Genomic DNA, 23,470 nt, shown 5'->3' with positions numbered 1-23,470 from the left:
ATCGAAGTTAAAAATATAGCCCTGTTTTGCTCTGTGTCTACATGATAACTCCACTGGTGTTAAAAAGTAACATTGATAATGTTAATGTCTTTAAATTTTTGGGCGGGGCATGGTGTATTAAAAGATCCGTTTACATTGTCTTTTTAGCTGATATTAAAATAAAGGGGAAAATGAAAAAATACTACATAAAGCATGTGTTGGTTTGTTTTTAAGACTAATGATGCTGGTCGAAAAATCTGTTTCACATGTTGCCACTGCTATTAAGTCATTCACAATCCTTTGTTGGCAAATGACGTGAGGGGTTAAAAGGTCTATGAAACAATACAAGGAACCTGGCAGAATTAACAATATGCTGCTGACAGAATGTTCTCATGAGCAACATATACTCAGTTTAATCAGATTTTCTATTTGTTGCACTGCATTGGTCAGTTTTTAACACTGACACATTACCGTAAATGAGGCCACTGATGGTTGTGGTTTTCATAATGGCACACCATGGTCACTTCATGTTGCTGTAATAAACAAGATAGGCTACCAGCCATCTCATGATTATTCATGAACTGGTGGGGATTTAGGACTGTGGGGAGGGTGAATGGCACAGAACTTGAATAAATAATCCCAATTTTTGCTCTTTCAGTCTTAATAGCAACATGAACAACCACAGAATGCTGTTTCAGTCAGAGTTTGGGTTAGAAAGTGAGTGGCTGAGATGTCATACATGAACCTCAACCACCAGTGGCATAGTGCAGATTACACTGTTTATACAGTAGGCTACAGCCAATTTTTGCCAAAGACTTTTTTGACATATAACAGCAGGTAAAGCGCAGGTGTCAATAATGAAATTAACAATAGGTGGATTCTAGTAAGCTGCTTGAATAGAAACACTTGCATGGAGAGGAGCCATCGTTATGTTATCAGTAGCACCTGTGCTTTTCACACCATACCAAGTCAAAATACCTGTTGGGAAAATCATTTACCTCTCAAACACCTGTGATGAATAGTAAAGTCTCCAGCACTCACAGAAATGTAACACCTTGAGTTACCTCTACAAAATTACAATATATCCTATCTTCTAATGACAACATAAAGTCACAGTCATACTCCTTCTCAGGTCTCCTCTGAAATCAAAATAATAACACTATTAGGGAGACATTTGGACAGAATTCAGTGCAGATACAGGAGCATGCTAATGCTGTTCTTAATTGTCAGGCACAGGAGCCCCAGTGCACGTCACTGTATTTTATGACCGTTGAGGACAATATAGGCTGGCTTTTCCTGCAGTTTACGGGTTTTTTCACTGGCTCCACTTGCATCATCCTGTTTGTCTGATGAACACTGGCTCCAAAAATACCATGTCCACACTCAGAAATGTTAAGACACAAATATTCATGGGGGATTTTGGTCATTTTCATTCTGCTGTTTTTAGCATATACGCTGTAGGCTATACTATGGCCTGAGTACCATTGACAATGGATCTACAATTGCAATTGGAAATAAAGGTAAATAACTTCATCTATTGCATGACATATAATTTATGTAATTATAATGCTAATTGACTTAATTATTAAAGAATATTTGTGTAAGGTGTGTGTCTTTGTCTATGCGTATGGGGGTGGGTGGTGTGGGGCGTGTCCTCCCTTACGCATTAGCGTGATGACGACGTCTATCGTAGCAACCAGCATGGCGACGGGGAAGCTTTGCTTGGCCCCTCATCTGCTTATAAGATAGTATTAGGATGTTGCCATTACGTTGGTTGATTATACTACACCGTTAAAATGTTTACAGTTAAGTACACTGTCGTTTCTGCATGTATCCAAGCTCTGCAGTCGCTGTCCCGGAATATTTCCGGGGAAAATGGGATACGTTGAGTGTAACATCATGGAATCGAGAATAGGTATGTAAATACTTTTAGCATTAGCTAGCTATCTGGCTAGCTAATCAGCAGAGGGAATCAAAATCAATTTGTGCTTAGGCAGCCAACTAAAGATAAACTCATGCTGACTGTGTGGCCTCAAGTTAATCTAGACAATGGGTAGCCCTCACACTGCGTCCTCTCAAAATTTAAAATTGAAATCCAAAACCAAGTTAGCTTAATATGCTTCCCTTAACTTAGCCAGCTAATGTTTGGTTACGTTATTTTGGTTCTTGAGGTTGAAGACGATATTTCAGCTGTTTCGTCGTGTGTCGAAAACAATGTTTACTATTTCCATACTATAAGCGTTTACAGCACCGTATTACCCGCAATTACTGCATTCCCGAACTTTACTAACAACAAAAATAAAATAAAAAAGACTCAAGTAATAGTAACACTGGCCAACTTTAAAGCTGAATTTGAAAAAAATGAGAATAACTTATTTATTATATGCATCAAATTACTGCAACTTACCTTGAAAAATAATAACTCACATACTGCTAATAATAACATACTAGGCGTAGAACAGAAATGTACAAAATAAATAATATATTCCCCCACCAAAAGACGTGTTCGTGTTAACGTGTTCATATTTGTTTAGTCATTAACCTCCTAAGACCCGAACTCTTGCATGGCGTGCATTTTTAATTTCTCTTTGCTATTTAGGCTCATTGGGACCTGAGAAAAATGATGTCCACATATGAGGACATTAGTTTTAAATTTCGATTACTGAGTGGCAGTATAATATCCTCATATGTGGTCACCAGGCCCTTGTTGAGAAAAAGTTAGTATTGTGGTCTAGAGCACCCAAAATGTGAGGTCCACATATGTGGACGCCAGGTCCTAGGAGGATAAATGTTAAATAATAATAATGATAATAAATAATGACATCAAAAGTTGTCAAAGCCTAAAGTGATGTTTTAAGATTACTTGTTCTTTCTGACCAACATTCAAAAACCCCAAAGGTATTCAGTATACAATGATATAAAGCATAACACCAGTAAATCATCACATTTGAAAATCTGTATGCACCTAATACTTGGTATTTTATCATGTTTGATTAATAACTGTAATGTTTCATCATTTACTAAAACTTTATTAAAACTGACACAGATAAACCATCAATCTACAAATCTTTAGATTGTCAACAGGTCCATGTCCATCTATGTTCATTTTAGGGAGTGTGTCATCTGGACTGGGATGCAGTGCTGGTATGAGAGGACAGACCTCGAAAAGTAGCCGTAAGTATCAATATGCACTTAAAGTCAAGTGAAGTCAAGTATTGGTCATTTGTAAGATATGACCTTCATTTTATATTGTACTGTATGTTGTTCTCTGTCTTGTGTTTTTAGCTTTCTGCCCTCGCTCCTCCAGCAAGTTGACACAATCCATCATTAAAGATCACATGGTGTCTCATTACAAAAAGGTTTACTCAGCTAAAGGTGAGCCACATGGCAGGAATATATTATGATCCTTACGATGATATTCAGTAGACCAAATCAATTCGGCTCCTGCATACATTATATGCTTATATGTTAATGTAGTTCAAACATGTATCTCTGTTGCATAATAATTAGATTAATAATAATCTGTTGTGATAATCTTATAATATTATAATTTTACATTTGTTTCCTTCTTCCACAGCTGCCATTGATGCCTCAGTACCCAAAAGCATGATACATAGTGTAAAGTGTAAGTACCTTACATTTCTGGGCTAAATCTTTTTAGGTAATATAATTTAGCACAATCACAATGGTGTTTAGTTTAAATGCTTTGCAGGTGTCTCTATGAAACAGCTTTTGTTGTCTCTATGGTAATCAGAATCAAATGCCAACATTGTAGTTCTGAACTCATCTCGTTTCACCAGTGCTCAGTAGTTCAGGAAGACATGCATCATCGTACAGGAAAAGACTAGGTGCTGCGTTGACAGTAGTCTCAATAAGAAATAATACAATGCAGCCAGTCATCACATTTGAGTACAGGATGCAACTCATCCTCATCGCTAATGGTTACAGTTATGTTCTCATCTTATTACTATGCTATACTGACTCTCACATACTTCACAGTTAAGTTAAGTGCAGAGTCTTTGCCCATTCTCTTGGGGCTACCCAAAGTCAGTCCAAGAAATGAGGTAAATAACAAGGTTGGATAAGGCGATATGATTAACATAAATGTAAATTACAGCATTTTTTTTTTTTTTTTTTTTTTTTACAGAATAATCATTTGGATGTATTGAACATCAGATCACATAACAGTGTTATATTATCAAAGGGTTGCTATATCTTTTTAAAAACACATATGACATTGTAAGAATCTGCTTTGCTGACAGTGATAGACTGCAGAATAGACTAACTTCTGCACTTATTCAGTATTTCATACCTGCTTACAGACAATGACCAGATCAGGAAGGATCGCTTGAAGAAAGGGGGTCGTCCTCAGTCGGCTCATTCTCTCTCACAGAGGAATAGCAGAGCCTCATGCTCCTCAGCCCAGGTGCGACATCAAGGCAGAGTTTGTGGCATTACCTGGAAGAGAAAACTGGACTATCACATGCAAAAGTTTTAAATGCAAAGTCCACATTATTTATCATTCAAACTCTTTCAGTATGTGAAATATCTTAATCAGTACAATGTTTGCTTTTTTAGAGTAGATCATCTGTGCAGTATGATGACAGCCCATACCTCTGCTCGAGGAGTTCCATGGTCTCCAGCCCAAGGTTCAGCACCTCCTTTCATGCTAAGGAGATAGTTTATCAGTCGTGTAAACCAGACCACTCTCATCACACTCGCCCAGCATCAGAGATAAAGTACCGAAGCCCAGAGTCAGCTTTGCACAGAAAGCAGTCGGCGTGTTCAATGGGAGCTTTTGGAGATCAGAGTTGCTACAAGACTTTCCAGGATCCTGTCCAGAAGACATACAGCGGAGACTTGCTCCATAAACATTCACAGCACTTTACCCAAGACAAACCTTTCACCCCTAAGACCCTGAAATCAGATAAGAGTTCATACCTGGCAAAATATCGCTATTACAGAGCACCACGAAGGAAACCTACTCAGGACTGCACCAACGCAAAATTGACGCAACAGGACACATATGACAGAAGGTATTTACAAATCAACTCAGTGAGTCTCAAAGGATAGCAACAGATAGCAAAATTTCATTCAGCTTGTGCAGCATCAGCACCAGAATCTTAAAATATCTTCAATTCTTTGTCTTTTATGCAGCACAAAAACCAAGGAATACTCACAGGAATTTGATGAGCCATCTCAGGTAATTTTGATGATTAAATGTGATTATTCATACATATTTTTCAATGTCATGTCGTATTGTTATTATCCCTTTTAAACCATAAATAACGAGGTGAAAGTGAAGCTAAAATACGAATTTGATCATGAGAAAGCTTTGACAGTATTGAATATCCCCTCTCATTTCCAAGTCTTTTTTTTTTTTTTTTTTTTTTACAGGGATTTATTACAGAGCATGAGTGGTCTGAGGATGAGTTCAATGGCACATATTTCTCAACATCTAGACAACAGAGTCGAGTAAACAAGAGCGGAGACCATTATCTCTTTGACTCCTCATCCAGGTAAAATTGTGAAGTGGAAATAGTATGGTGTGTTTTATTCCCAATGTGTTGTGCCTTGTGTATTTCTGTGTAAAGCTCTAAAAGAATTAATAATAAGTCACCTCTCGTAGGGTCTCACCAGAAGGCAGGAAAACTCCCACTATGAAGAATGTATCTGCAGAGTAAGTTCTCTTTGATCATGTCTAATGCCTGTGCAGCTTTTGATTCAGATAGTAGAAAATATTGCTATATGTGTAATGATTTGGCAAAATAGTGCTTCTGCAAATTTTAATACCTATCGAAAGCAATGTATTCTCTGTGAAATGAATTATTCTCATCTGTTCCTTAACAGGGAAGAAGAATTAATGTACCTTGAATTTATTTCTGCTGTAACAGAGGATATCTTGTCCCGGGGGCACATCTCTGGCAGGTTTGCTGACATTTCTGTGCTGTCTGTGAACATGTGTACACTTAATTTAGTAAGTTAAACAGTGGCTAATGCCTCTTACACCCTTCTGAGTCATTACTTAAGTGTAAGTTTCTATTTCCTCTGCAAGGGTCCTAGACCGGGTGATAAAGCGCCATATTGACATGAATCGACATCAGCTTGATGAGGTGAGCATATAACTTAAGGCAGAATGCCAAATATGCATTAGCATGTCTTCTTAAATAAATATTTGAAAAAAAATAATTGAGGGATCTTTGAACTTCTTCTCATGCATCTGATTACATTGTTTGTTTTAGGGTAAAATGCGCCACCTTCTGGATGTGCTGCGTAAAGATTTTGAAGAGCCAACCAACATATCCACCTCCGGTACAGAGCTTGAAAAAAAGGAGAATGATCCTCTTGATTCACTCCTACCACATCTGAAATCAGGGGGGAAACAAGTGAAGACCAAAGAAGACAATGATCTGTTCCCCTATGCCTCACTCTTAAAATACTGCAATTCACCAGATTACACTGATGCCTTTTCAGTGTCTAAATCCGTATGTTCTCCTGAAAGGACTGCATCACCAACAAAAACAAATGAAAGAGACAAGGAGAGTGACAATCAGGAAAAGTGCATTGGCTCTCCTTCGCTCAGTGAGCATGTTACCAATAATACAGGGATCAGTGAAGATGACTTCCAACACAGTCAAATAGGCACAACTGCAACAAATGAAGAAGTCAGCAATGAAAACCATGAATACACCACTGTAACCAGTGATGAAGGATTTCATCAAGACCAAGCTGAGGTCAATTATGATGGGCAATCCAAAGACCTTGAGGATTTGGGAAAAAGTTTGTCAGAGTCACTTCATGTATCAAGCAGTACACATTGTCACAACGTGGAAACTGCCAATGAGCAGCATGCAAATACAGCTGCCTCTGTGAGTGATGATGAGTTCTGAGTTTTGCTGTATTCAGGGGTTTAAATCCTGTAATGTTTTTGTTACCAGGTGAGTGTTGTAACAGAGAGAAAGTTATATATTTGAATTTTCTGAAAGTATAGTTTTGTAAATGAATTAACACTGGTTGTGTTTCCATGTTTTTTTTTTTACAAGCCCCGCCAATGAGGTGTTGTAGTCTTATGCTCAAAAATTTTTCAAAATGAATGCCCCATGGTAACTAGTGTGACTTGCAAATTTGCAACGGATTATCCATAGTACTGCACTGATGTCAGACGTGTGGAATTAGTGCTTTCCTCTAGCTTGAGTGGATTGCAGAGTGTGCCCAGTCAGTCTTAAGAATGATGTAGCTGCAGTTTACATTTCCAGATTACTAGAAAAACAATGCTGTTACAAGTAAATTTATAATTGTGTGTTTAACATATGCCTCTGACATGTAGCTGTTAGGAGTTGACTGTCACCAGAAAGTGTCTTTACACATTACAATAAATGTTCTACTTCTCTGATTCTTTTATGCTTTGGATTTGATTATTAAGACATTACAAACTCGTAATTACTCAGCCTGCAGCAAATATACACGGCCATTATTACCACACCTTGGCCCATTTTGCAAACAGTTACAAAGGGAAAGTCTTCAATCACAATAGTTTGTGTTTGCGATTACAGCTGTCAGTCGATGTAAAAGGTAAATAGACAGGTCAGCGGCCAGCAGTTCCAGGCAGCTGTCCCATTTCTGGCATTTTCACCGCTCGGCATTCCAGCTGTCTGATGTCATAGCTCAGAAAACCTCCATGTAGTCCTCCGCCACGGAGGCACTATAATGTATTTTGAAGCGTCTGCTCAGTAAACTACGGTAAACTACATAGTTTGTATTTATATATCGTAGAGTTGAAGTACATTCCATGGTAGTTCGGGAATGAATTAACTGCAGAAACACCAATGCCAAAGCTATAGGACCGCGGATGTAGACGGAATACACTTGTTGCTCTTCCAATCCCAGGAAGCGAAACACGCTTGGAACTTGAGTGAACTGTCGGACCAAGAGGCATGGGGTGCAACGGTAGTTTTGATCCAGAAACTAACTGCAGACAAATCAGTTGTCTGTAATTGCGATAAACATCATCAAGTAGGAATCTGTTGAACTTGATGGCGGAATCCCAAAAGACTGAATCCTAGATGGTCAACTAATTTGCATCTGATGGCTAACGGTAACGTTACGATTTTGGCCAAAATGTTTACCGGCGACGTCAGCTTCCCAAGGGTGTCGTCTATTTGCTGGAACATGTTAGCACGCTAGCGTTAAAGCTAAATTAAGTTGTTATTAATGGTTAATGTTACAAAGTTATTAAACTCATTATGAAAAGTAACGAGTTAGTTTGGAAAGTCTCAAACATTTGGCACACCTTCTATGAACACTGTGTTTTAGTAAGATAGGTTGCTGAGTTGAATAATATGTAATATGGTGGATGCATGGTTGCGCTGGAAAGAAGCAGGGAATTTTGCTTGTAGCTTGCTGCGTATTGAATAAGGTCGCTTATTTCAGTGTTTGGATCTGGCTATTTACCGGAAGGGGATTAATCTAACTACAAGCTTTGAAAAATGGCAAGCAAACCTTGTTATAGCCACTGTTAATTTTCTCAGGCCAGGCAGCCTGCTGAAAATTACTTTAAGTCCACAGATTTGTTTTAAATTGTGTTAACTTAAAGAACTGACTGTTGGATAAATGGTAACGTTAATGAAATCCCTCTGCTAGCAAATAGCCTAGTTAGGGGGGTAAAACAAAATGCAGCATTTAAGAGGATTACTTTACGATAGGTCGTGTGTTTTTCTAGTCAGGCATCCGTTGCGGGGTGACAGACCAAGTGTGAGTATTATATGTTATATGCGTCAGTGATGGGTATGGCCACTAAAGTTGTGATTCACCCCATTTTGCATCCCCTTTTATTTCGTGTTAGTCTTTGTTGTGTATTATAGTAGTTTGGACATGTTCTGAAACGTTTATTGTTTTGTTTTTCAGATCAGTCTGTTGATAACAAACCTCATGACTTGTAAGGGTCACAAAAGTTTTGAGGACAGCCAGGAGGATAATCTCTCAGGACTTAAGTGAAGACCTCCCTCCTGAGGAAGTGTAAAACATGCCCTTACCATTTGGCTTAAAACTCAAAAGGACTAGAAGGTATACTGTTTCAAGCAAGAGCTGTCTTGTCACTCGGATTCAGCAGCTCAATGGAGAGTTTGTTGAGTTTACACTTTCAGTGGAGAGCACCGGGCAGGAATGTTTGGAGGCAGTTGCCCAGAGACTTGAGTTAAGAGAGGTATGTATGTCTTTTCTGCAAATACAAGTGCTGATTGTTCTCTCTTATAGACTTTTGCAGACTCACCATGTCAGCAAGAAAGTGTTTTTGTTAAGGTTGGAATTAGTGAACAAAACAACAGAAACTAAGATAACTAGTTTTTCATTGTTTACTTATTTAATGTAACCTCTCATGATCTCTTTCCTGCCTATGCCATGGAATGATTTTCTTAATCACATAATCTACATTTTTATGTAATTACATTTATGTAACCAACTGATCATACAGATAAGCACATATGATTCTTAAATGTTCCTTCAAACGTAAGTGCTGGCTTTGACAGAGCATGGTTATCATGGGTATCTGCATCTGGTCACTGTGGTTGCACGGTAACACCACCTCCACCTGTGCAATCATGGTTCTCTCAGATGTCAGTCTATGATTGAAAGATTAAGCAGGTTCTGTAATTGATTCAGGAGTGAGATTTAATTTAATGAGGACCACAATTTTGTTTACATTGGACTGTAGGCAAATTCAATCCAAAGAAATTAGATGCCATCACATTTCCGGTGTTGTTACTTTCTCTGCTCTGAGTGATTAATATTTCTCATTATTATTTAAAAAACCACACACATTTGATTAATGTTTACACAGTGTTTACTCAGAGCTGCCAATTGATGTTATCTAGTGTAACTTATTTCTAGTATTGGTTTGAGAGTGGTTGCAAATTACAATACATCTCTTTCAGCTGAATTGTCCTTCATGAACAGCAAGCCCAGCTGTTTCTTATCATACCAGTGCTCATTATGAGATGTTCAGACAGTCACAAGACTGAACAATGAGTGCCATCAGCCTGATAATCTAGAGAAGTTTGCAGTGGTTGAATTTTCAGGTCTACGTATGTTTTGAATATTATATGTATGATTAAGAGAAGAACAGCAGACTAATTCACCTAAAATAAGTGACTAAATAGGATAAATGTATGATATTGGTCTCCAGCAGTCTCATAATGTCATTCTAATATGTAATGTAAATTTTGGTAGGCATTGCTTCTAGTTTACCACAAATAGCTAAACCCAAATTAGTTTGATAGACTTACAAGTTGCCCTAGAATGTCCTTGATCACAGCATAGTTGAGGTGTAATGTGTCTTGCTTGCTTTCTTTGTTTGTTAGATAACATACTTCAGTCTGTGGTACTTCAACAAGCAGAACCAGCAGAGATGGATTGACTTGGAGAAGCCGCTGAAAAAGCAGCTGGACAAGTATGGGCTGGAGCCCACCGTTTACTTTGGAGTCGTGTTTTACATACCCAGTGTCACCCAACTGCAACAGGAGATCACAAGGTGATGTTCCATCAGTGACACTAGATGTCTTCTCTAAGCCACTAAATGTATTACAAGAATATCAGTCAGAAAGTTACAGATTTTAGGTATGAACTGAATGCCAAGCAAATTTTAGTGCAACCACATCAGGTGTTTATTTTTTTCTCTAAATAAACTCTGGTCAAGCAAGGTGGTCTTCAAGGCAAGAAGTTGATGAAGCAACTCAGATGCACAGTTGCACCCAAAGTAGCGGATGCCAGTCTATAATGATAGTTTCTTACCTGTGCATCTCTAGTAACCAGGCAGAGAGGCGTAAAGTATAATATTTTAAATGGGCCATAAGGTATTTTGGTATTGCAGTACAGTTTTTCTCTGTTATAGCTGTTTCTGGATACCTGAATGATGTTATCATATTTGGTTGTTGGCTGCTTGCCTGGTCCCTACTTTTAAGTAACCCTCTCTTTCCCAACAGATATCAGTATTATCTACAGCTGAAGAAGGACGTTCTGGAGGGCAGGATCTCATGCTCACTAGAACAAGCTGTACGTTTAGCTAGCCTGGCAGTGCAAGGTAAATATGAACGTATAATATTTGCCTTATGACACAAACCACAGTTGGACAAGAGTGGTGTTTCTTGGTATAAATCGCTCTGCAGTGACTACAAGCAGCCCAGGCAAAGCAATTACTGGTGCAATTACGGAGCAATTGTCCATAAATAATGATATAGGGCAACACCCGCTTAAACAGGAAACCTCCCCTCGCATCTACAAAAATTGCGGGGATGCGGAACATAAGAATTATTTTTCAGTGATTTCTGGACATGATTGTGCAAGATTGTTACAGGACTGTTAGTAAACTGCAGTACGCTTGTTCATTTCTAGGCAGATAACTTTTTAATCTTTATCAGAGCAAGAGAAAAAGGTTTCTTTTCAAACCACAGCTAATGAAACTGGACTTAAGGTTGGAATTTTATAAAACATTGTTGTGAACCATATTATTTTATTATACCCTATGTCTTGTTTTAACAAGCACCATCAAACCTAAACCAGCCTATTAAATTAGCCAGGTGTGTGTGCGTGAGTGCGTGCGTGCGTGCGTGCGTGCGTGCGTGCGTGAGTGAGTAAACACCCCCTGCATGATCTTCAGCCCTGACACATCCTCCTACTTTTGCCCAGCCAGAAGAATCTCAAACACTGTTGGCAAAGTTATATCAGGCAGTGCAACTTACTGGCCTGGGTGTTAGCATAGCAGAGCAGCTGAGATCACTTACTGTTGCAGCCATGTTCAGATGACTGATCAGCCTGCAATATGTGCCTCAAAGAAAAGCCCCATGAAACTTCTTGCAAGTGCCCTTAAGCTGTCTTGCAAACTTGGAATTAGTGCTTTAAATAAAGTTGTGCAGTTCCTATTTTGTGTCTCTGACCAGGATATTTTGGAGTGAAGGGTTGTTGTAGCTTTTGAGCATTGCTGATGCCTGGGATACTCAAGATAGCTGTGAATGTTGCAGCCTGAAGCAGTAACAGTTTTGGACCTCTGCGTTGTCAGACACTGAAGCAATTCCCTTCCATAACAAACGGGCCCCTCCTCTCCTAAAATTAGTCCATTTAGTCATCACACACTCCAGTTTTCCAAAAGGCATTACTCCATTCTGAAATTCTTGAATGTCTATTTTGCCTTGTTCTAAATGCAGAAAAGGACATGTAATAGGATTTATTCAGAGAGCAGTGTCACGTGAGGTATGTCATGCTGTATTTACTCATTTAGTACATCTTTCTCTATGCTCACAGCTGACTTTGGAGACTTCAATCGATATGATTCCCAGGAGTTCCTCCAGAAATTTGTGCTGTTCCCTATTGTAAGTATTTTGATTTTTGAGTGCTCAACACGTGAAATGAAAAGTATTTCAGATGTCCTGTGTTCATCTGTGTTTAATACCAACATTGCATCAATCCTGACTGCGTCTCTGCAGGATTGGATTCAGGATGAGCGAGTGCTGGAAGAGGCTACTCAAAAAGTGGCTCTGCTTTATCAGTCCTTCAGGTGAGCAGGTTTTTAAAGCATCCACCTGGCTGCTCTCTGCATGGATCAACAGATAAATAGTTTCACATGTTGCACAGGCAAACGGTGCTTTTGCATCTTTCTAGGCATTCTGCCCAGACAGATGAAAATCACTGTAAACAGATTATCTGTCGTCATCTGGATCCACTTAGTCTCACTCAGTCTATACAGTATATAACCCATCTCCTGTGATTTACATAAGGACAGGCTGAAAAGCCGAAAAATGAAGCTGGTCTTATACTATTTACCCTCATTTTATGTATACACTTTTGTTTTTTATTTTTGCATTGCTTTGCTTGTCTGTGTCAATGGGTTCAATGGGTGTTGGCCATTGTTTCTTCATATTTTTCTTGCCATTTTTGTCCTTTTCAGGGGTTTGTCAGCACCAGAGGCAGAGATGTTGTACATGCAGGAGGTGGAGAAAATGGAGGGCTACGGCCAGGAAAGCTATCAAGCCAAGGTAGGCCTATAAGATCCATCCTGCAATCCCTGGACAACAGCCCAGAACTCAGAGAAGTGTGAAGCTGCAAACTATTGCTACTACTGCACAGCTTGATCTATTATAACTATTGGGTTAAAAAAGCGTTCTGGATTCTTTCACCTAAAAGACTGTTCTGAATGTCTTCTTCCTTTCCTCTTATCCAAACAGGACAGCACAGGCACAGATGTTACCCTTGGATCCTGCCTTGACGGCATCTTTGTCAAGCACAAAAATGGAAGGCCGCTTATTTTATTTAGGTAAATCTAGAAACGAGTTTGTTTGACTTTTGCACTTGTCTAACTGTCCTGAAATATGACCCACTTCTCAATATGAAGCGTTGAATAGAAGCTTTGTCTGCTAACTTGCTAGACTGAGCAGTAATTACATTGAATCAGACAGCCAGTATAGATTGGGGTTTGTGGTACAGCTCATGGCTATTCTTGGATGAGGTTGTCTCCTGTGATGTCCTTTAATGCTCTCTAGACCTGAATGTGGCCCAAGAGGAAATGAGTCAGGTAGACTGTATTAGCTGATAAGGATTGTGGGGGCATTATTTGTCAGTCCAGTGAGTAAGTGAACATTCCTGACCTAGGTTGAGCGGTATCTATCTACATACCATCATGAGTACTAGATACCTTTTCATTGACTGTATGACTGCTTTTATTATGCATTGTTAAAGCAGTACATCAGTCCTACTAAGAAAATGCAGTGAGGTTTTGCGACCGCTATGAAATCATCTGTTTTCTTTTCCCCTCTCTTTCTCTTTGCCGCTGTGCTTTAATTGGCTGTGTAGGTGGAATGAAATTAACAACATGAGTCACAACAGGTCCTTCTTTGCCCTGGAGCTGGCCAACAGAGAGGAGAGTGTTCAGTTCCAGACTGTAAGTCCCTGCTGCCATTACACCTCCCCCCCCCCCATTTCAAGGGACATTGCAATGTCTTAGAGGATTTAGCAAAATTGGAAATGGCCTTTGTGGTGGAGCTTACCATCAGCTAGATTTAACAATGCACCTGTGTGTTTGTGTGTGTGTGGGTGGCTGTAATTTGGGTTGTTTGGGTATGAGTGGGTCATAAAGTCACATACCATTAGCTGAAACTCACTGTAGAAGCATTTGAAGGCATTCACATTTATTTGTAGGTTACTTAGCAAAAACCACATCTGTTCCAATTTGCTCACCATCTAATTTTTTTTTTTTATATGTAGGAAGACATGGAAACCTCCAAATATGTGTGCCGGATGTGTCTGGCCAGACTCAAGTTTTATAAGATTAACAAGAGTAGCCTGTAAGTGTTTTTCCTCCTCATTTCCTAAGTATTTTTTTTTTTTTTTTTAAGCACGTCTAGCCTAGTTCCTGTCTCTTTGTTCCTTGTCATCTCATGCATGAGTCTCCTCTCTGGCGTTGCCTCATTTCTATCCTCCTCTCCTCCTCTCTCTTCAGAGAGGAGTGTGACCCCCTGCCTTCTGAGGGCTCCCAGAAGTCCCTTCTCACTTTATCCTTTCCTCGCTTTCCAATGCTCTCTCGTCCTTCTCTGCCTTCTAATAAGGGGTGAGCAACACAGTCAGCCACCACCTACAGTATGCCTATCAATCATGTGCCAACACCCATCCCTTTGTGATTGCCCGAGCAAACAGTAACCACAGCAAACAGGCTCTCTGTATCCGAAATGACCCTTGGGCTTTGAAAGCATGCAGTGGCTTTAGAAATTTATAAAAGGAATTTATATATTTAGGTTATAGTCTAAAGCTTTGTCAAATCCACAGGAAGCCACATTTTTTTTTTAACTTTTAGGTAAATTTAAGAAATGCAATCTGTAATTCAGTGTCTGTCATAGTCCTGTTATTCACTGGGTATCTGCCTTCAATAGGTCAGGTTACTAAGCCTCAGTGCTTGTTGAGTGATAGAAAAAGAATGATGTTTTGCTAAATGCAAATCAATCAAAATTGAAAGTACTCGCTGAAGTCTTGGTGCACTGGATTAAAAATTTTGCATGGTGCACTAGAGGAGAGTTGTACATTGAGTTTTAAATTTGATGGACTTGTGCACTGGTTTTCACCTTGCTCTGTGTGTGCCCTCAAGGTTAAAGGGCAAATGGGTTTTAGAAATATATATTCCTCAAAGTAAGAGTTTGAAAAAAGTATTATCAGTAGTAGTGTTATTGGGTTACCTCAACTTTTTTGACCCACATTTCTTTTCCCCAGAAGCCAAGCGCAGCCCACCGTGGTAAACCCAGTCAGAAGGAGATCCTCAACTAGAATATCTCTGGTAATGTTCATGTATGCTCAAAACACAGTATTCACATGTTGTATACTTGTGTAACTTTCTGGCTTGCATTGCAGCACATGATGTATGTTGAAAAAAACATGGTTATATTTAATTCTGGAACAGTATTTGGATTGTATGAGCAGTAACTGAATTCCTCTCTTGTTGGTTTACAGCCAAAGCCTCAGGCCTACATGATGCCCCCTCCGCAAATGCACTACAATGGCCATTTCACAGAGCCTTACACATCATCACAGGGTAACTACTGTGTTTTGCACTGTGATGCCTGCTCTTTGTTCAGCTAAATGCAAATATATAATTGTTATGTATTTTAGAATTCTATACCTATCTTGATATGTCCTCACTTTCACAGACAACTTGTACATGAACAGTCAGAACGGTTATTACTACCACTCTCAGACCAGCCTGGACTGCTCTCCTCTGGAATACAACAGCGGTGGGCGATTACGCAACGGCAGCGTCTACAGCGCCCACAGCACCAGCTCTCTAACCAATCCTCAACACTACCTTCAGCCGTCACCCATGTCCTCCAACCCCTCTATCACCAGCGATATCACCAGGCCGGACTACGTCCCCTCGCATCGTCACAGCGCTCTCATCCCGCCCTCCTACCGCGCAACTCCTGATTATGAGACAGTGATGCGTCAGAAGAACCGGGGAGTGGGAGGAGGGATGGTTTTGTCTCAAGAGCATCGGCAGAGCCACTCGATGAGGAACCTAAACATTGGAAACTCTTACGCCTATAGCAGACCAGACCCTTTAGTTTACAGCCAGCCAGAGATCAGGGGGGAACATGGCGGAGCAGCCCAACACCACCACTATCCTTTCCATCTGGGCTCCAGCTTCCACAGCCCCTCTCCATACCCCTATCCCACAGAGAGGAGGTCTGTAGTGGGGGCGGTTAGTGTCCCTGAGCTCACTAATGTCCAGTTACAACAAGCCCAAGAGTATCCAGCCCCCAACATCATGAGAACACAAGTGTACCGACCACCTCCACCCTACCCATACGCCCATCCTCGGCCTGCAAACAGCACACCTGACCTGTCTCGTCACCTGTATGTCAGCAGTAGCAACCCAGACCTGATCATCACGAGGCGTGTGCACCACTCAGTCCAGACTTTCCAGGAGGACAGTCTGCCTGTCGCTCACTCTTTACAGGAGGTGTCAGAGCCCCTTTTCAGCGGACCCCCGCACAGACACCCATACCATGCTCAGAAGCGTAACTCCATTGAGATTGCCGGATTGGCTCATAGTCTCGAGGGGATGAGGGTCAAAGAGCGGACTGTGTCTTCTTCAGCAGCTGAAACTGCTACGCCCCCTCCAGTTTTGCGTGGCGGTCGCTCTCAGGGCTCACAGCTCAACGTGTTTTTGGAACGTACAAAGACAGAGGACAGGGACGACATTAAGGACGTGCAGTATGGACACAAAAAGTCCCTCTCAGATGCCACCATGCTGGTTCACAGTAGTGGTGAAGAAGAGGAGTTTGAGGACGATAATGAACGTCACACTCCACTTTCTCAGGACGCAATCTCAGCCATTGTTCCTGAGCAGGGACCCCAGCAGCATCACAGTCTGACATCTCTCTCTTCTCTACCGCCTCAGCAGCAGACTCCCATTGAGCCTCCTCCTGCATATCCCATAGGCTCCTCCCTTGACCCCTCTATAACCGGCTCCCTGACGTACAAGGTTCACCCCCTGATCCAGGAGGGTGAGCCTCTGTACATGCTGTCAGATTTACGACAGCCCAGGATTATGCCCTCGGTCTCAGAGGGAGACCTGAGTGGCCAAGCCAAGCAGAAGACTAAAACAGACTTCAAGAAGAGGCCTGTGTCTGATGTGCCGCCTGCGAAGAAAACTGTGGAAGGCTTGCCCCCTCCGGTGAGTCTTGTTCCCAATCTCCTGCTATTAATAGTCTCCCTTATTAATGTTTTTTTCAACCTACAGCAGCTAATATATCTGTGTAGTTGTTTATATTATTACCATAATTTAATAGTTTAAAACTGATACATGGAAAATAAGAAAATAAAAAATAGATGCCCTGTCTGAGCTCCAGGGCTGTAATTTACAATCATTTTCATTATCAGTTAATTTGCCAAGTATTGTTTTAATTAAGTGTTAAGTCAATGTCAAAAATTTTCATTTCATATTTCACAAAGAAAAGCAGCAAATGAAGATGTTTGAGAAGCTGGAACCAGCAATTTTTTTCAACTAATCTTTTAATCATTAAAGCTCTACTATGCAACACTTAACATTGTTGGAGATATTGTTATATTTGGTTTCTCTAAAGATTTCTAGACGTCTGTCGTTAAATGCACGTGAAAGCAAGATTGATAATTTAGCAGCTAATTAGTTTATGTTTTCAGCATGTCAAGTAACTATTACTGTAATTTACTGCTGACAACATTCAATCACACTCCAACTTCATATTGGTCTGTAAAGGCCAGTGTCAAAAAGCAAGTAACTGCTCCCAGTAACTTGTTTTGTTTGCTAAAACAGTTCTTTGTATACACTTGTTTTTTTGTCAGTAATAAGATGTCTGTGCCTCATACCAAGATAACAGGAGTATGCATGTAGAAAGCATTTCAGGTAGTTTCAGTGCACAGCGTTGACTGACGCAAACACTCACTTTGACACATCTCCAGAGAGAGAATGTAGTTGGTCTACCTCGGAAAAACCGGATAGGTGACATTCTGCAAAACACCCAGCGAACCTGCGCTGTCTCTCCCCTCATCTACCTACTCCCTCTCTGTGAGGTTCACACACATTCATCCTCGCTTTTCTCTGTCTCGACTCTCTTGTCATACCAGGGCATGAAGAAAGGGGCTAGGTCAGAAGTGAAGAAGATGGGCCCTCTGAAGGTGGCCAAGCTCAACGGCCTGTCAGTGTCCAGGCAACCAATGCACGACGAGGTGAAGGATGAGCCTGAACGAGCCTCTAATGACGAGAGGGTAGGACAGAGTTTTGTTAAGTTTTGGAGTTGTTAGTGATTTGCTCCTCAAAAGATAGAAGTTTGTTTAGTTTAGTCATTGGTAACGTGTGAGATAATGTTAGATTTGTTACATGTTGCTTGTGTATTGTTGGTGACTTGTTTAGTATGCTCAGTGCCAGGAGCTGCTTGTTTTGTTGTTATTGGTAACCTCCATGAAGGCGAGACCTTGTTATGAAGGATACATGAAGGAGAAAGTGTTCGAGTCCCGCATCGGACAAGCCCTTAGCTGCATGTCATTCCCCCTCTCTCTGCCTTCCCATTTGCTGTCTCTCTCTACTGCACTATCAATAAAGGCACAAAAAGCCAGAAAAAAAAACAAAAAAACAACAACAACAACAACTGAACTCTTAATGCTTGTTGCTTTGACAAAGTGAAAGTAAATTCCAGACACTCTAAAATTAATTACATCTATAGCTAACCATGGTGTGACTGGGTCTAAAATTAAATGCAAGCATACAATAAATTCCCTAATGTCTCATGCACACAGGAATTGTCAATCAAAGACATTATTACTACGCTCCTTGATTCACATGCACAAAATTCCACTACTGCAGACCGAATTTATGATAATGCTATTGACGCAAGACTGGTGCAACATATTTACTGAATAGTACTGATAACTATGTGCTCTTACAGTAATTTCTAATAGAAAGTAAAACTACACACAAGCTGTTGATTTTGTATCAGACTTCCTCATAATGATTGTGTAATTCTGTGTCACTGCTGATTCAAGATTAGTGAATGTTACTGGACATCTTAACACATTATTTGCGTATTTCTAAAATTAAACGGATTGGCCTAAGGAAGTTAAAATGAGGTAAAGTTGTTTCTGACCCAGGACTGTGTCGTGCATGGCATTGATGTATTTACCGTTTCCTTTTTTGTGTACATCAGTGTAAATTGCTGGAACAGCACATGGACAGGGGCGAGCTGTTAAAAGAGTACGAGAAAATCCCAAAGCGTCCAGGAGGGGAATACACCGTCGCCCAGCTGCCAGAGAGCGGAGACAAAAACCGCTTCCAAGATGTCCTGCCTTATGACAGCAACCGAGTGGAGCTGGTTCCCACTAAAGAGAACAACACAGGATACATCAATGCATCACATATTAGAGTAAGTTGTGCTGAGATGTATCACACACCTGTCTCTTTGCAAACCACATGTACATGATTTTGTTCTCAATCAAGCTAACAAACACACTTCCCCTCATGCAACTTGATATTGTTAACATTACAGTCACCCTGCCTGGTAAATTCCCACGTTACCTGCCGTACTCAGCTTTTACGGTAGGTTTACTGTTATGTTTCCGAACCCAAGATAAGATTACCTTGATGAAATCACTGTGACAACAAAGGGATTATTTTCTCAGACTTAAGAAAAAGCTTCCCAGAAGACATAATACAACTCCTCACCAGCTAAGTAGTACTACTCATGATGAGTAAACTAAAAATGGTGAACTTCCCCTTTAAGCTTTTATTCGCTCATTAAGAGTAATTACAATCATAAATGTGAGCTGCAGTGCGCTGACACATTCAATACTTGAGGCATAATTCAGAATGACCAGAATAAATGACATTCAGTAAAATACTAGCAAAGGATTTTAACCATTTGCACAGTGAATCCATCGCATTGATGAACCGACAGCAGGACACCTCTGTGGATTACAGCTGCTCATGAGTAGCAAACATGCTGCTCATACAGGGGTGTTTGGTTTGTGGGAAGAGAATGACTGTAGCTTAGTCACATTTCACTCCCTCATTGTGACACAAAATTACTAATCTTTCCTCAGAATGACTTCCATCATTTTCTGCTGCTGTGGCTGTTTTTAAAAAAAGTAATAACTGATAAGATCTTATGACTGATGACTTCAATGTTTCCTCTCCCATTAGATAATAGTAGGAGGACAGGAGTGGAGCTACATTGCAACACAGGGTCCCATGTCGAACACGTGTCAAGACTTCTGGCAGATGGTGTGGGAGCAGGGCGTCTCCATCATCGCCATGGTCACTGCTGAAGAGGTGCGTTAAATTTCATACTCAATGCTCTTTTTTCCCCTCATCACTGCCTGGACTGACCTTTCTATGTCCTTCTCTCCCTCCAGGAGAGTGGCCGAGAAAAGAGCTTCCGGTATTGGCCAAGACTTGGCTCACGACACAACACGGTGACGTACGGGCGCTTCAAAATCACCACCCGGTTCCGCACCGAGTCCGGCTGCTACGCCACCACAGGACTCAAGATCAAACACCTCCTGACAGGCCAAGAGAGGACTGTCTGGCATCTGCAGTACACAGACTGGCCTGATCACGGCTGTCCTGAGGACTTCAAAGGCTTCCTCAGTGAGTGGGATCAGTATCAGTTTTATATGACTGTGTTACGTTTGAATTTATAGCAACATTTATTTCATTTGTGCCATAAATTTGATCAGTTTTGTATGAAGTTAAGAAAAGAGAGTCAGTGAAGATGAGCTAGCATAATATTCAACCGTTTAAAAATAAATTTAGGTTTCCAAAGTTCCATGTTAGAAATAGTATTTGTTTACATAATTAGGTCTCAAGTGACCATTCTCATCTTTTTCCAGCCTACCTAGAGGAGATCCAGTCTGTGAGGAGACACACAAACAGCATCAGTGACCCAAAGAACACCAACCTACCTGTACTGGTCCACTGCAGTGCCGGAGTGGGAAGGACTGGAGTGGTCATCCTATCTGAGATCATGATTGCCTGTCTAGAGCACAATGAGGTAACTTCCTCACGAAAGCAACATTAGCACGTAAAACCAGTGTAGTAAAGCTTTTTTATGTTATGTTTTAAGTTATGACTACATCTAGTGTATATATTTTCTTGGATGCTATGCCATCTCTGTTTTTAGACGAAACACTGCTGTCTCTCTCATGCTTGGTGTCTGTCTGTTTCAGCCACTGGATGTCCCAGAGATCCTAAGGAAGCTGCGTACTCAGCGGATGATGATGGTTCAGACTTTGTCTCAGTACAATTTCATCTACAAGGTCCTCATTGAGTACCTCCGCAACTCCAGGCTGATCTGAGCACAGGCGTATGTCCAGCCCGTCAACATACACAGTCATCACAGATGATTTCAGGGGTGGAAATTGCTCCAGGTTTATGCCAAACTGCACTGTGATGATGTAGCTGCATAAATCTGTTAAATGTAGCATTAAAATGTGGTGGATCCTCTTTTGGCCAAGTATTAAGTCAGGCAAGGCTGAAGGAAAGATTTGTGGATATACAAAAAAAAAAAAAAAAAGACGCAATATCACATGAAGGAGCATAAAGACTTAAAACCTGCCTCTAAATAGTATTATATTATTTTTTACATACATTATTGCTTAATAAAGCCCAGCACTTTTACAGTACTTTGCTGTACATATTGAACCAATGTTAAGCTGCATTAAAAGAAAAATCTTTATCATAGATGTGTACTGAAAACAATTGATTTCTTTTCATTTGACAAAGGACGCTTTTCAAATGTGTATGTTTTGAATTGCAGTTGCTATTGGTTCTGATAATGAAGGACTTTTCTATAGTGATGAAGTGAACAAAAGCTGAGAAATAGTTTCATATGAAGGTTTGATTATGGAGCCAAGAGTTGAAGAATGCAGTTCAATTCAGGTGTCTGCATGTAAAATAGTCAAGAGTGTGCTTTTCCTGTCGTTCCGAAAAATCCTTACTGCCCGCAAAACGTGTTCAACTATGACAAACCACCTGTTGAAACAAAGAGGGGTGGGAGATGATGGATTGGGCTTTGTAAAACACTGGTTTTATGGGAAGTAGAAATGCACGGGTTTGAAAAATCTGTTGTTGACATGTGAGGGAAGAGAAAGTCACAGCAGGTCTTTTGGGTTGAGAGTAAAACTGGAAAATTCATTTTATACTCATTTATTTTTCATTACTTTTTTATCATGAGAACTGTTAAAGATTTCAACCAGAGTGCTGTATTTGAGCGATATACTTTAAAGTCTATTTTTGAGACATAGTGTTTAAATATCAGCATTGTTTAGTTGAAAAAATGTTTTTGTTTGTTTTTGCATAATATGAAGGCAATTTAGACATTTTTCTCATTCAGTGTCATTTATTGTAGTAATATGTTATTAATCCCATTTGATACATTTGAAAAACATCCCTGCAAGAAAACACAAGGATTGCAAATTATAATATTCATGAATTCAGCTTACATCCCTAAAGTCATGACAGATGAGCCTTCATTTTAATGTAAATGCACAAAACAGAGACTGTTAAAAGAAACAGGAGGCCATGTAACTAACAGTTGCAGGCAGTGTGTTGGGTTTTACATCACCCCTGCTGGCTGTGACGCTCAGTATTAATGTGAGGCAGACAGTCTGAGGGACAGACTATCTCCAGTTTCAGTATTCTGGCTGCCACGCTTGTTTTCACTCCAGTGAGAAATCTCCCCTCTGCTGTTACAAACGGCCACTTGACTATTAATGAAGAGTCGACTGGAGTCGGACACAGAACGTGTCTATTTCCTGCTGCAGCTATAAGTAGAATTGAATGACGTGAATCTGTACAGAAACGATGCTTACAAGCCCTTGCAGAGTTTACATGAAGTGAAATGTTTTTTTTTTTTTTTATATATATATATAAACTGCAGATTTGCAATTCATAGCGCCAACTTAATTTATAATGTGGCCAAAGTGAAGAGATTGTCCCTAATTTTTCTTATTTTTGTTGACAAGTTTTTGGTGTCAAAGACGCATAGGCAGTGATCTTACATAACTGGAGAAAAATACATCTGAAGTGATTGTGAGATATCTTAACTGGATTTTTTTTTTTTTTTTAAACACCCAACTTTTTTTTTTGCTTGAGATTTTGTGTTTTTTGGTTTTAAGATACTGGTTGAGTCTTAGTTTGGTGACTGAAAAGTGATTTTTGTGGCCAAGGTGTAACTCTTTTGTCCATGTACAGGTATGTTGTTCATAATGTACACAATGTAAAATTCTGCTTTAATGAATATTGGTTATTGTACAAACTATGTATAAACTGTATCTATTGAAAAAAGGTATGCCATTGGAAAAATACACAATTGTAGAAAATCTTTACAGCCAAGAATAAATATTTGGAAATAACTGTCACTTCCTGCATTTCTCCATTTACATCAGTCCATGATGCCACCTTGTGGTGTCAATTAGCCAGTGTGTCTCCATT

General features: G+C 40.1%; 2 protein-coding genes across 5 annotated transcripts; both read left to right on the top strand.

The window, feature by feature from the left end:
- Positions 1 to 1,669: 1,669 nt before the first annotated feature.
- spata7 (spermatogenesis associated 7) lies at positions 1,670 to 7,372 on the top strand. Of its 2 annotated transcripts, none has more exons than XR_008829366.1 (12): positions 1,670 to 1,894; positions 3,091 to 3,153; positions 3,265 to 3,354; positions 3,557 to 3,604; positions 4,302 to 4,405; positions 4,558 to 5,015; positions 5,137 to 5,182; positions 5,377 to 5,498; positions 5,620 to 5,659; positions 5,830 to 5,907; positions 6,035 to 6,092; positions 6,222 to 6,330. XR_008829366.1 is itself a non-coding variant. In XM_056393493.1 (12 exons), the coding sequence occupies exons 1-12, from the start codon at positions 1,855 to 1,857 to the stop codon at positions 6,867 to 6,869; spliced, it is 1,806 nt and encodes a 601-aa protein (XP_056249468.1). In that variant the 5' UTR covers positions 1,670 to 1,854; the 3' UTR covers positions 6,870 to 7,372. The 2 variants fall into 2 exon arrangements, 1 of the variants encoding a protein (XP_056249468.1); XM_056393493.1 differs by having other exon boundaries at positions 5,609 to 5,659; positions 6,222 to 7,372.
- Positions 7,373 to 7,862: 490 nt separating this feature from the next.
- On the top strand, positions 7,863 to 23,397 carry ptpn21 (protein tyrosine phosphatase non-receptor type 21). Of its 3 annotated transcripts, XM_056393338.1 has the most exons (20): positions 7,863 to 8,074; positions 8,884 to 9,181; positions 10,335 to 10,504; positions 10,956 to 11,053; positions 12,271 to 12,338; positions 12,453 to 12,523; positions 12,914 to 13,001; positions 13,191 to 13,279; positions 13,816 to 13,903; positions 14,227 to 14,306; positions 14,462 to 14,569; positions 15,223 to 15,286; positions 15,460 to 15,541; positions 15,657 to 17,182; positions 18,112 to 18,252; positions 19,188 to 19,403; positions 20,180 to 20,308; positions 20,392 to 20,626; positions 20,869 to 21,029; positions 21,205 to 23,397. In XM_056393338.1, the coding sequence occupies exons 2-20, from the start codon at positions 9,002 to 9,004 to the stop codon at positions 21,331 to 21,333; spliced, it is 3,723 nt and encodes a 1,240-aa protein (XP_056249313.1). In that variant the 5' UTR covers positions 7,863 to 8,074; positions 8,884 to 9,001; the 3' UTR covers positions 21,334 to 23,397. The 3 variants fall into 3 exon arrangements, with proteins under 3 accessions (XP_056249313.1, XP_056249315.1, XP_056249314.1); XM_056393340.1 differs by lacking the exon at positions 14,462 to 14,569 and having other exon boundaries at positions 7,864 to 8,074; positions 15,226 to 15,286; XM_056393339.1 differs by lacking the exon at positions 14,462 to 14,569 and having other exon boundaries at positions 7,865 to 8,074.
- Positions 23,398 to 23,470: the final 73 nt, after the last annotated feature.

This window comes from Seriola aureovittata, chromosome 13 (genome assembly GCF_021018895.1).
Source record: "Seriola aureovittata isolate HTS-2021-v1 ecotype China chromosome 13, ASM2101889v1, whole genome shotgun sequence".
In the NCBI taxonomy this organism is placed as follows: Eukaryota; Metazoa; Chordata; class Actinopteri; order Carangiformes; family Carangidae; genus Seriola; species Seriola aureovittata.
Note: the sequence above shows the minus strand (reverse complement) of the source record. Positions and strands in the feature narration are given on the sequence as shown.